This window comes from Drosophila elegans, unplaced genomic scaffold, assembly GCF_018152505.1.
Source record: "Drosophila elegans isolate 14027-0461.03 unplaced genomic scaffold, ASM1815250v1 contig_814, whole genome shotgun sequence".
In the NCBI taxonomy this organism is placed as follows: domain Eukaryota; kingdom Metazoa; phylum Arthropoda; class Insecta; order Diptera; family Drosophilidae; genus Drosophila; species Drosophila elegans.
The window spans coordinates 5,047,542-5,061,240 of NW_024546167.1; the positions used below are offsets into that span (position 1 = coordinate 5,047,542).

The 13,699-nt window shown below is 38.5% G+C and overlaps 1 protein-coding gene across 12 annotated transcripts in view; it reads right to left on the minus strand.

Annotated features, from left to right (window-relative positions):
* Positions 1–13,699, minus strand: part of LOC108138077 (calcium/calmodulin-dependent 3',5'-cyclic nucleotide phosphodiesterase 1) — a 91,257-nt gene continuing 77,558 nt past the window's right edge. For 9 of the 12 annotated variants that reach the window (XM_017260058.2, XM_017260059.2, XM_017260063.2 and 6 more), the window contains 3 exons: positions 4,246–4,495; positions 2,419–3,583; positions 1–766 (listed from right to left, as the gene is read on the minus strand). In XM_017260058.2, coding sequence (XP_017115547.1) covers positions 600–766; positions 2,419–3,583; positions 4,246–4,495 — 1,582 coding nt within the window. In that variant the 3' untranslated portion in view covers positions 1–599. Of the gene's footprint in view, positions 767–1,455; positions 1,705–2,418; positions 3,584–4,245; positions 4,496–7,150; positions 11,345–13,699 lie in introns of those variants that run through there. The other 3 variants (XM_017260065.2, XR_001774076.2, XM_041710163.1) reach the window with 3 other exon arrangements.

The following is a 13,699-nucleotide window of genomic DNA, read 5'->3' on the forward strand; positions in this document are numbered from 1 at the left end:
TTACAAAAAATATATGTATTTAATTAGAACGAAATTGCATACATCGAACTTATAGAAATCATATAATAAATTCCACATTTGACTAAAACTAATAAAAGACAAGTACAACTCAAGTCTAGGTATAAATGCTCTCAACGAACCAACAAATTCACAATAAATTTCAGTTGAACTCTTCGCTATTTACATCTACTCGTTTTTTGTCTGTTTGTTTTTGTGCTTGTCCCTAATATTTCCTTATGTTTTCTTTTCTTTTCTTTGTTTTCCGCTTGCAAACAACAAAGTATACAGTATTTATACATATATTTATATATATATATATCGTTTTTAATGTTCCGCAACTAAGCCTATATAAATGATGTACGTTAGTCTAACTCTACCACAATTCACATAGAGAGCGCATCAGAAGCGGTTTGTAATTAATATTCTAGGCTGCTTCTAAGCTTAGTAAACATTATTCTTGGTACCGTCCCCCCAGTTTCTTTCAGTGTAACAATCCGAATTCGTTCCGAAATTTCCTTCTGTATTTTGTATTCTAATTCTGCTCTTCCGTTTCCGTTTCAGGTTGCTGCCGCTGCCCGGCAGGTGGCGCCGATCCCAATTTAGTCGGCAGCGCCATCTGCCGGCTCCGCAGTTGCCTCAGTTTGTTCGCCATCGGCCGTTTCCGTTTCCGCCGCAGCCGACTTGTTTTCCTCCTCCTCAGCCGCCGCCGCTGCTGCTGCGGCTGCAGCTTCCTCCGCCGCTGTGGCCAAAGCTCGTGCCTCAGCATCTGCAATGGGAAACATTTTTGTAGTATTTATAATTCTCATTAATAAATTAAATAAATAAATTTCTAAGATTTAACACGTACACATTTACACCTTATATTTGTTTAAAACACTTTTAATTTGGGTCTAGATTGGGTCACATTTGTCAAACATTTCTTAGGATGGCTATCAGTTTGAATCAGGAATTGAAAAAAATAGTTTTGTGACTTTTATTTTTAGAAAAGTACTAGGAATTTTATATTATTTTATTTTTAAATTGTTGGCCAAAATTAAAATTTCTCTTGTTTTTCCATTTTGGTTAATTTGTATATACTTTGCAATGGAGCTATAGATGGAGTTTTTCAGCTCATGGAGTAGTTTAGTTTTATAAATTTAATATACGGTTTATAGAGACAAATAAATTTGGATTTAGCATATATCGATATTATATTTAAACAACTATTATATATAAGCAAGGCCTTATTTAATACAAAGTTGTAGATAACATATTTTAATATAAAAAGTTGTAGATAACATATTTGTATAGAAAGTCAAGTTAGCTATTAAAATTTAGTTTAAGATGCTTGAACAGCATTTTATATGCAACTTTTTAAGTACAAACAGATCTGTGAACATGGCCTAGATATTTTCTACAATAATAATCAATAATTTTTATTAATTTTCATTGGCGTCTTTAAAACTAAAAATGTCATTTCTAAGAGAGTCCGGCTTAAGCTCTTTACAGAAATTTAATTGACATCAAACAAACCAGCTGTTTGTTTATTCTTTACAAATTCAGATATTTGAAATGCCTCGTTCGCAACTGCATTTGTCAGCCCGCGAAATCCTTTAATTCTTCATTGCGACTCACTTTAGTTGGTAAGCGGATTGGGCTTGTATTTGAATGGGAGGGGATCTTGATTCGCCTAATGACCGCTCTTTCGGCGCCGTTCCATAAGCTCTGCGTAAGAAGGTTTATGCATGAATTATAAGCGCCCACTGGCAGGCCAAAGAGATCAAAGCGAAGGACAGGTCAAACTCAATTAGCTCAGTTAATGTGACTACAAAAAGCGGGCCAAGTCGGCAAGCAATTAATATGATAATCAAAGAAGCACTGCTCTCGAGGTATGAAAAATTTAATTTCTTCGGAGGAAATGGTATACAATATTTAAGATTTTTTGGAAACTATTTTTTTGGGCTAAAAGTTTTCTGGTATTTTTTTTATATTCTCATTGCTTACTTTAAATGGTAGTAATTAAATATTTAATTATTCTAAGTAAAATTTCTGTGAAAAAATACATTTTTCTTTTAATAAGGAAATAAAAAAAAAATTGATTAGAAATGTATAGCAACAATTTTAAAATGTTTTAAGACTAGACAGAAAAAAATAAATAAATAAAATAAAAAATATATTTAATACAAATATTATGAAGCGTTGTTTTCTTAAATACTGAACTGAGATAGTTGAAATATAGTTAATAAAATTAATTTTTTAGTTTCAGAAATACTATTTTGAAAAACTTTTTGACAAATTAAGCAATTTAAAATATCTATGTATATAAGAGTTGCGATTTCCTAAGAAATATATTTCCTGAATTTAAACATTTTAAATTTAGGAATGTATTTCTATAGCATTCTTAAGCATTTAAGTTCTATTAAATTAGCAAAAACGTACCTTTGACGGCCTGCTCCTTCCAGATCTTCTTGTTCTCGACCAGACACACCAGCCATGGCTTGGGTATGTTGAACTTGGAGCCGGTGGATCCGCTCTTGCGGGCGAGGAACTCGGCGGTGGGCTTCGGAGCGGTGGTGGTGGCGGTGGCGGTTGGGGGAGCGGGAGCGGTGGAGGTGGCGGGGGCCTCGCCCGGCTTGCCCATGCTGGGCGTGATGCCCGTGGGCGGATGGATGCCAGGGGACGAGGCGGTGGCCTCGTGCTCCACCAAAGTGGAGGGCTTGCCCTTGTTCATCGGCGCAATGGGGGCCAGGATCAGCTCCAGCATGTCGGACATGACGCCCATGCTGGGCTCCACGATGAAGTCGATGAAGCAGATCTGCGACTCGGCGACCAGCGTATTGTTGCGGTCGCACAGCGGACTGAAGGGCAGGCCCAGTTCCTTCTCGAGGTCACCCTGGCGGAAGAACTCCTCCAGCAGGAGCATGGTCCAGCGATGGTGGACACCCCACTGCTTGGCGGGATGCGAGATGTCGCAGCAGTGGAGGACCAGCGAGAGGACCTTCTGCTTGTCAATGGTCGCCTCCTGGAGCGTCAGCAGCTGGCGCATGGCCTTCATCTGCTGGAAGTGATTGGTCATGTCGGTGCCCAGGACCATTTCGATGACGAGGCCACGCAGTTCGCGGAACTCCTCGCGCGACAAATGGGACAGGATGTTGCAGTCGTCCTCGCGCAGCAGCCGGAAACTGGCGCTGGCATGGTGGTTCTCCAGCACGGCCCGATCGTTGTAGAGTAGCGCCGTCTCCGATCCGGACATCACGTGGAAGTTGTTGGTGGTGCCCGTGTGCTCGTAGTCGTGCAGCAGGGCCGCCAGCAGCGAGGCGAAGATCTCCAGATCGGTCAGCCAGTTCATCAGACCCGTGTTGCACAGGCAGTAGTGGATAGTCTGCATCACGTCCACGGCGTGCAGGTTGTTGTGATACGGGTTCCGGTAGCGGCAGTAGCCCTCCTCCACGCGGTGCAGGAACGCCTCCAGCGTCCCCGGCGCTATCTTGAACTTGTGGATCGAGCCGTAGCGGTTGAACAGCTCGTAGGCCACATACTTCACCACCTGACCGCTGGCCGCCTCCGTCAGCGCGAACACGTCGAATGTCCAGTCGTCCAGGTTCTGCGGGTGATTAAATGGCGGATTAGGTTTTCAGATCAATTGGGAAAGAAGATGAAAATCAGTGACGAACTTTATAAATGTTCATTTTTTATTAAATGGTGAAGTTTTAATTCCTGACGGAACAAAGTTTTATTCAAACTGTTTCTTATTAATATTTACATTCTCTTTAAAAAAAAATTGGTTTCTTTTGAACTTTAAAACTATACAACTAAATTGTATGATAATTCAAATTAGGACCACCAAGAGTAAAAAAAAATGAACTAAATTGATTTTATGAATGGGGACGGTCTTTCACGCAGTGACTTTAAAACAATCAACTTTAGAAGAAATAAATCTTAAAAAAAAATATTAGCAAATTTTTTACTTTCTTTAATTTGATACTTAAACTTTTAGATGCTATAGGTGTGATCGTCACTATTTTCTTAACCCGTTAAGAGGTGTTTTTTTTTGGATATAGTGAAACCAATATAATAATCTAATTTAACTTGTTTCCGCAAATCACAAATTAATTTTTCTAAATTTTTAAATTTATAATTTCGTTTTGGGTATCGGGTATTTCTTATCCATAATTAAAATCGAATATTCTTGAATCAACGAGGGGTACTAATATTTTTTTTAATAGTCATTTTTTTAATATGTTCGATTTATGTTCTATGACTCACCTTGAGCAGCCTGACCACGTCCGGTGGGAAGGCGGTGAGGGCCGAGCTGGAGACGCGGCGGTACATGCGGTCCACAAAGATGCCGGCCCGGATGGCGTGGGCCACCGAACGGAACTTGGGCTTCTCGTCGCTTTTGCGCCGGCTGGTGGCCATCTGGCGGGTGAAGGTGGAGGCCAGCCACTCGCGCACCTCCGGCGGCACTGCATCCGGCTGCACCTCCGAAAGCTCATCGTCCTCGTCCGCCAGGCGCCTGTTCGATGGGGTTTTGGGTTTGGTTTTTGGGTTGGGGGGTGGAAGAGAAGGCATTCATTAGTTTCAATTGCATTTGGACAGCTTTTTCCGGGTTAATCAGTTACCAAAATAATACTCAATAAATGTACAAAAATTAAACCGAATCTTTAATTGGTTATCTGCTTTCGGGTTCGGCAAGCTAAAGTTAAATTCAACCAAAACAAAAGCCAAGTCGGAACAATAAAAAATTAAAACAAAAAGTCTTGAGTTTTTGTGTGGGTTACAATTTGGCACGGAAAAAGGAAAGTTTTATTTTTGGGAGAAGGGTAGAAACAAGGTTAAGTTTTTGTATAAAAGTTTAATTAGTGAGCGAGGAAAATAAGTAGTAGTTCTTTGGTTAAAGTAACATTTACGGATACAGATAACTGGTACATATATATATTTGCATAAGCTACTTAACATCTCAAAAAGTTTGGAGGCGGTTGGGGGAGTGTTTTAGTGTTTTCGTGGAAGGTTTAGTGGTGCAAAAGTTGCTACTATGCAAAAAGCTGACAAATTCAGGTGCAGCATGCTTCGTGTGGCATGTGGGCGGGTGTATCTTGAGTGTGTGTGTGTATCTTATGGGCGTGGTCGTGGCGAGTCAACGGATTTTCTTAATTGCATGCCAAGTATCTGTGAATTTTATGTGCAACATCAAAAACGAGAACAGCAGCAACAGCAGGACTTCGTGCCAAAGTCGTCAACTTGTTTACAAAAGGATCCTGAACTTCCTAATTGGCCTCGTACACATTCATGTGGCTACCCACGCACTGTCCGTAAAATCTCTAATAATTGGCCTATTCGGAAAAGTAACCATTCATTTTTAGACACCCAATCAATGTCTTTCCATAGCAACAAAGCTTCGCCTCGTTTTCGTTTGACCCATATTAAATTTCTTAAAATAATGGTGCCCCAGCACAATATAGTTAAAAAGGCAAAGGATATTTTATAAAAAGAAAGAAGAATTTTACCTAAAACATGACAAAAGCATATAAATAAAGTTAAATCCATTTACAAATCTTCACTTCATCTAACTGCCAAATTAAATAATTGTCATTTAGCTAAAAATACTCAGAAATATGGCAGAGCCAAACGTTAATTTAAAAACACCTCTATGGTGCTACTTTTTAGTTTTAACCATAACAAATTTGTTTTTAATTTTAAGCTAAAAGGTGTTGGTGTAAAAATATATAACAAAATTGTATATTTTTTATACAATTTAATTGGAGTTTAAATTGTATAGTATATTGGGCTTAAAACCATTTTGATTAAAAATAAAATGTAATTCTACCCATCTTTGAATAAGTAAGTAATAAGTAAATTGTGAATAATAAATTTGTCATTTTTCTTGGAAAACCATTTTTCTCTCATTACTTGCAATTTTCTTTTTAGTCAAAGCTTCAAAGCACTTAAGCGCTCCATAGAAACTGAAACTCTCAGATAAAATGAAACAGGCTCTAAGTGAGAGGTGGGGAAGTGGGGAAAACCGACTGTCTGAAGCGCTTTTGACTTAAGCAAATTAGCGAAAGATTCAATTATGGTTAATTAGACAATTTTCCGAGCTCAGTCGGTGGCCCTAAAATCATCCTACTCTCACTACTTATCTATAGTGTTGTGTTGGTTTCGAGATTTTCGAGTGGCTCTTGGATTACTGGGTTGACATGAGATGATGGCACCCATCAAAGTGGGTTATGTGAGCCACAACATTAATGACGAACCAAAGAAATTAGCGGTGAGTTTAGGTGGAGCACTATTTTTCGAGAAGAAGGCAGTACTTTACACAAGTTTTCTTAGATACTTGATTTCCATAAGCAACTGCCGATGCGTTTAAAATAGTTAAGGTAATATTTACATTAATTACGTTAATGAGACTTTTAGAATTTCCACCACATGCTTTACAATTTAAAAAAAAATTAATTTTAAAATGTTAAAAAGCAATCTAAAAAGTTTAAAAAAGCTAAACTTTTTACGAGAGATTGTTAGATTAGTGGTTTACTTTTTCAAGCGGTGTATAGCAACAATCAACTTTTGTATAACAAACCACAAGCTCATTATTTGTTTATTTTAAAATTAATTGGAGTTCAATTTTAATAAAATCCTAAACACAAATTTAAGGAGAACACCCACTAGTTTGTGTTGTTAATGTTTCTATTTAATTTGTTGTCACAGAATTGTCTTCACAATTTGTTAGAAAATTAAAGTGCGTTTTACAATTTTGAAGTTATTAAATTCGCAAAAATGGTTTTCACCCCCACCATCATTGTTCTTGCATAACAATCCCTATAAACTATGGCTACAGTTTGTCATGTGGATTTATTTTCTGTGCATTTCCTACCAAGTGTTGCGGTTGGGTAGTTTATTTAGCAGCAAGATAATTCACCCAGCTTTGCATTGTTTTTCTGGTTTGGTTTGGCTTGGTTTATTTTGGGCTTGGACTTGAACTGGGGCTGTGTTGGTTTTTAGTTTTTGCTGTAGAATTATTCTGTATTTAATACCATTCGCTCAGCATGGCATGCTCCGCTTCAGAGACACAAAACATGCTTTCTTTGATTTGTTTTGGATTTGATTTGGTTTTGGATTGAATTGATTTGATTTAAAGGGAACACTTTTGGAGTCTGGCAATGGCAGATCGCACCTTTTCTTCTTCTCCTGCGTCTCCTTGGCGCGATACTGAATTATGAACTGTATCAGCTCGACGGTGATGACGCTTTGTCGGCTGCTTTCACGCCTCAGACGACTCATGGCGCGAACCACGATGGTAATGATGGTCAGCCGACTGGAGCGGCTCGCCGATGGCTCTTCAGGTTCAGGTACTTTTACTTTTACGCTGGGCACCGACAGGAGTGCAGGCACTACAGGCAGTTCACATACAACACCCTCCGCACGGAAACCCGGTTGGGACATGGAGTCCAAGTGGAAGTTGACTTTGTGGCAATGTCGTGCCCGCTTTTTGGCACTTGAAATTAATACATCACTCTGGGCCTTGAATTTGGTCCTCTTCTCCCCGTCGCCCCTTCTCCACACTTCACTTTCGTAATTAGCTGGCAAAACAAAATGCGCTTTTAATGACGGGACAACAGCCAATATTTGTGCAGCACTTTTTTTTTATTTTACTTTTTTTTTTTTGATCACCCGTTTTCTGTGCTCTACGGAACGGAATTCTTTTTTTGTCGCCGCTCGTTACCCGACTTTTGTGTACTTGGTCCGCCGCGAGTTAAGTTTAAACTGAATGGCTCCGGCGCTGCGAAGAGCGCCAGTGAAAAACCCGCTAACGGTTGGCAAAATTTGGCCAAAAGAAGCCATTCCCCACTTGCGTGCCCATGGAATGCGGAGAGTCCTGGCCCAGCAGGATTGCGTGTACAGGGCTGAACACACGCCAACTGCAGGACGAAAAATGTATGGCCGGGAGCAAATGGAAAACTTGGAGCAAAACCGTGCTGCTAGGTGGCCCATATCAATTATGTCAGCAGTAGGACATCGCCGAGTCATGCCAAGCCCAAAACAGAGAACTATTATGTACCAAAAGGCCAAAAGCCACTGAGAGAATTGGTCGTCTTTTATTTGCTTTGGCTCCAAGAAATGGGAACAGTAAATTGCTTAATATAATTTCTGTACTTTTGGAAGAAGTCTCGTTTATTTACTATTCGTAAAAGCATAGGAAGTAGTTTTATTTTAATTATCTTTAAAAATTATTTAAAGATTATTTTTATAAAAGACAGTCCTCCGAAGAGATCCATTGCGGTTTTTATAGATTTTGCTGTTTTAAAGCTTTGTTGGACATTCGATCAAGTTGTTTTTTTCAACGAACCGAAGAATAACTAAACCTTTAATCGATAATCCGTATGGCCTATTTGAACCTATTTTATATTGCTCTAAATATTATAATGTCTTAAAGCTTAGTTTAAAGGCCATATAAAATATTTTAAAACGAATTAAAAACTCTTATTTTACTATGTTTTTCTCTGAAGAGATCCATTCCGGTTGTTATAGATTTTGCAGTTTTAAAGCTCTGTTGGATCTTCGAAAAAATCGATCATGTTGTGTTCTTAAACGAACCGAATAGTAATTCAACCTTTAAACTATTTTATAAGTTTCAAAAGATTATAAATTAGTTAGGAAATGCGTTTAAAATATTTGCAAACAACTTTAAAACTAATTTTGTATTATATCTTATCCCAAACAATTCCCTTTCCATTTTTCATCGCCGCGTATTCCCAAGCTGGAGCTAGTCCACTCGTGCACATACTCTCCCATATATATATTTTTACTATTTCCCACAAAACAATTACAGAAAATGCTAAAAGGCATCTACAAAACAATAGCAACAAAGTAGTGGTAATAGTCAGCAGAAGTAGAGGGAATTACGGGAGCCTGATAAACACGACAACGTCACGAATTCATTTAACCAGAATTCGTAGCAACCGGCAAAAGTATCTGTGGCTGAAAGTAACTTCCTTCTGAGTCCTTGGCGTTTGCCTTTTGTTTAATGACTTTGCCACGACCCCTTCTTTTACTATGCGATTTTAGTGGGTTTAAGGGAAGTAGTGGTTCAAAGCGGCTTGGGTAGTGGGCCGCCATAAAAACAGGTCCAATCCGATACCAACAACCCAACACCACTTTCTCCGGCTTTTCACCAATTGCATTCCATTCGTGCGAGCTTCTCTTATTTTCATTTAATTCAATTTTTATTTCTCCGGCGTGCGGTGAATTGCGTGCCACGGCGTTGGCTGAAATAAATTGCATCTGTTATTGGCACATTTGCATGATTTCTCTATAAGCATTTCATGATATGCAGTTGGCCAGCACGCGAGCTTAAATCTTGAAAAAAGGCTTTAAGTCTGCAACAGGTTGCAGCTCAACTCGAATAAGTGCATTTAAATTGCTCTGAAAATGCTTCTAATTGCTATTGTTCATCAACTTATTCATCTTAATTATTTTGAGACGAACATTGAAGTCCTTGATTTTGATAAGTATGTTTTACAAAGAAAATCTTGGGAGCTATCCTAAAAAAAAAGAGTACAGCTATAATAAATTAGAGGTTTTGTTTCCTAACTATTTAAAATGTCAAAAAATTACAAACATTTTTTTCGCAACCTTTTTTGCAAACCCCTAACTTTAAAGTTTCTAGAATATTTTCTTGAATGTTCTTTGGGTGTTGGTTGATTTTAGGGGTCATTTGATGACAGGAACTGGGGCAACAATGCTGCCACTATTGCCCCATAAAGGAGCCAATGATAATGCGTTTCCCTGAAAGCCAGCTTTTCCCTGCCCATCCACCATCACTTTAGCCGGGAAGCATGCCACTTAATAGTTATGCGTGCAATTTCCTGTACTTGTGCCCCAAGCGCTTTGTCGTTGCTCCCATGATGAGTTTGTGTGGCATTCCTGGTTGTCATCGCCATCGAGGGCACACGGGAAATTGCTGGCAAATTGACAGCTTTGTTTTGTGCCAATGATTTTGTGTTGTCGGCGGCTTTTGAAAACTCACCCACGAAATCGGCTCACATGTCCCCCATTACGCTGCCCCACCCACTCCCCTCCCCCCAATGGTTATGAAATGGGCGGTGTAGGCGAAAGGACGAGTGTGTAACGTAACAAACGTAACGTAACACAAAAGTCAAGAGAAGGGCTCATGGAAAGCTTGGGAATAATGCGAGGGTTTCGGAATTCATTTTTAGTGATGAAATTAAAATTGTATTAATAAAGACAATCAGTCAATATCACTGTTTTATTAAGTCTGGCATTTGAGCAAATGGATCGGTAAGAAATCTTTAATTAGCTTTAAATTAAAAAATTTAGAGTTTCCAATATAAACAATATAGAAACATAGATGGAATGTTGACAGATCCGTATTCAACACACCGAAATCTACGTTAAAAGTATACTTTTAATACTTTTTTTTACAATGTTACTTTAAGTTTTAAATCTCCAAAATTGTATATAATTTTACTAGAATGCCTTTACTTGTAAGTTTCCGGAGTCTTTGGCCCTTTCTCTTTTCATTTTGGTAAGCTGAAGAGACTTAAAATATATTTTTAGAAGACCATAAGAGCAGAAAAATGATTCTAAATGTTTAGTGACGTTATTTTCTTTTTTTTTTATTTATATTCTCTAATATTTTATTTCCTGTAGCAACCCTCGCATTCCAACGTACGCCCACGGCTTTGTGTGATTAAAGTGCGTATTCGCTTTGTATTACCAGCAAGGCGGAAGACAGGACACGGACAGGACAGGACAAGACAGGAGAAGACCTAATAGCAGGACAACAGCACGGCCCGAAGGTCCTTTTATTTGATGCGACTATTTTGGATACATTTCCCAACCCACTGGCCCATTCTTGGGCACTTCGAGTTGCCGATGTGGCAGAAATTGGCAGTTAACATCATTTGTTATTGATTTTCGCATTGGATATCAGCTGTGCTGATACGTGTTCGTCCTCAAGGTGGGGTCGATTGTCCTGCGGCTATTTGCTTTTTTTTGGGTCACTCCCATTGTACTCGCCGGAAGATGATTGATGAGAGTGGACGACGTTTTAGCCACTATTGTACTCCCTATATATAGTATATATATGGTAACCTTCAACTTGGGGCAACGGGGAATGGGGAATGGGTGTTGACCCAATTCCTGTGCGGTCGATGGGGGTTTGCTTCTGACTCATTTGAATATAAGTAACATAGTTGGCAATTTTAATTGGTTTCTCGCCCTGCAGCAGCTGCAGGTGTCCCCGTCGTCGCCGCTAACCTATTAATTATAATGCACATACATCACTTAACGCGAACTGACAATCCGCCTCCACTCTACCAATCAGAGGTAATGACTATTAATAACATGACGTTCCAATTACTTGCTTGCCACGCCCAGTCGCTGCCGCTGACGCCTCTTTTGCGAATGCTCCTGGGGCATAATTGCAGAATTTTCCCTTTAATTGCGATTTATTGAATAATTGGTATTTATTTTTTGGAGTGCACGCAACTTTTTTCACATATTTTGTCACAGTTTTGCCCGATCAGCGCGATGTGCGATGTGTGTGTGTGCAGAGTCCGAAAACGAAAACACATTAAATTTATTTGCACCTTATCGGCATGAATGAAGCCGCAAAATGGCATTTAATTTGTGAATTTTGAACAATAGATATCTGCGCCGTTGATTACGACATTCACATGCGCGCATACCCATGAGCAGTTCTATATCTACCTCAAATTTTACAGAATTTCTGATTCCTGCACTTCTCCGTATTGTTCTTTTTGAAGTTTTATTATTATTTGTTTTTATCATAATTAAACAAAGCCAAAATTGCGTCAGCGACGGCGGCAATGATAAGATACTTTGGATATTGTGGGTACAATTGGGTACTTTTATTAGACTTCAGTGTAAGCAATTATGCAAATTGAATATCAACCTAGGAAATGGGAATACTACATAAAACTTGATCTTTTATTTTATTGGTTTTACAAGATTTAAATGGTGACTATTATTTCATTCGATTTTATAATATTTATTTTTTATTAACTTTTATTCCATTCAGTTTCCTTGTTAAATAATTAATTTCTTTTCAAATAACTAAGTAAAGTCCTCAGATTTTTATATTTTGTGACATCTTTGTGGGTGTTTTTAAGTAATTTGTGGGCTTTTTTTTGACGATTTGCCTTTATAAATCGAAAGTGGGCGACGGCAACGCCCACCTTTTAAGAGCTTAAAACCAAAGCCGGGGATTTGTTGACCTGATTTGGGAGGCTTTTAGTGGGGACAGTTCCTCGCAGATTGTCTTACCAAAAACCAGAAACAATCGGTTGACTTGCGAGCTTTGCCAAAACTGACACGCTAAACTAATTTCGCTGGCGACGGTGGCACATGTAAACCGAATTAAAGTGACAGCCTGCCTCCTGGAGGACGCACATCCTCCGTACTCCGTGCTCCTTACCAGCGGCGCTTGGCTTGATTAATTTTTGGCCGACAAGTGGGGGACGCAAATCATCATCTGAGTGTGGGGCTTTTGTGGTGACGAAGTGCAGGGTGCGGGTAATAGCGTATTTTGCAAGTGAACACACAAAAAGACAGCAGAAGCAATCACACAAATGCACTCGGAAAAAGTACGATCTAAATATCATTTTAATTTGATAATGTAAAAGAGGATAAACAGGGAATAACTGAATTTATTACGTTTAAAACGTTTACCCAGAGTAAAACCCCAGTAAAATAACCATTAAAATATTTAAATGTACCAATTTTTTTTAAACACCAAAAACACAATAATGTCCAATAGAAAAATTGTAGATTTAAATTAATTTTTTATTTAAAAATACATTTTCCATCTTTAAAAAAAAAATGAAAGTGTAATACACTTCGGGGATAAATCAGTACCTTAAATATTTAATGCAAAGTTAAAATTTGGAATGAAAAGTTTATGTAATGTTTCCATTAAGGGTTACGGATTGTTGGTGTCCAAAAATAAATTCCCACAATAGTTTTTAATACCACTTTATAATTATTTTATTACAATTTTAAAAGGACATTGAACATCAATTAGCAAAAAAATATTAAAAAGTTGTTATTATAAAAGACAATGTAAATACCATTGTAAATGTAAATGCATTGTTTTAAAAAAAAATACAAAAAAATTGTTTATAAAAATTTTATACCTGAGTGTATTTAGTTTTGAAATGAAAATTAAATTGTTTTGCAAGCCACTTATCATTATTAAATCTAGTCAACAAATTAAGCAAATCAAAATATCCTGAATTCGTTGAAAAAGTGTACATGTTTAAGCTTTTAAAAATATTTGTACCACAGCATTAATAAAAATAAAGGCAAATGAATACCAATACCCAAAGGTATTTGGCTGCAATGAGTTTTCCGCCTTTAGTACTACATTTTCCGAGTGCATGAACATCAAATACAGACAGATATGGAGTAACAGATATGAAGGTACAGATGATGGGAGGACAAACCGCAGGCGGATGATGCGTCGCTTATTGGCGTGGTAGTCGCCGTAGTCGTTCTCGTGGATGTGACTGTGGCGACGGGCGTAGCTCAGGACGTGGGTGGAACTGGGGGAGGCCGAGGAGCGTGCCGAGTTGCATCTGGACGGACAAACAAGTACAAGTGACAAACATGATGCAGCTCTCTGCCCTCTGGCTTCAATTTTCAATTTAATTTATGGCCCCCCAAACCCAAAACACCCATG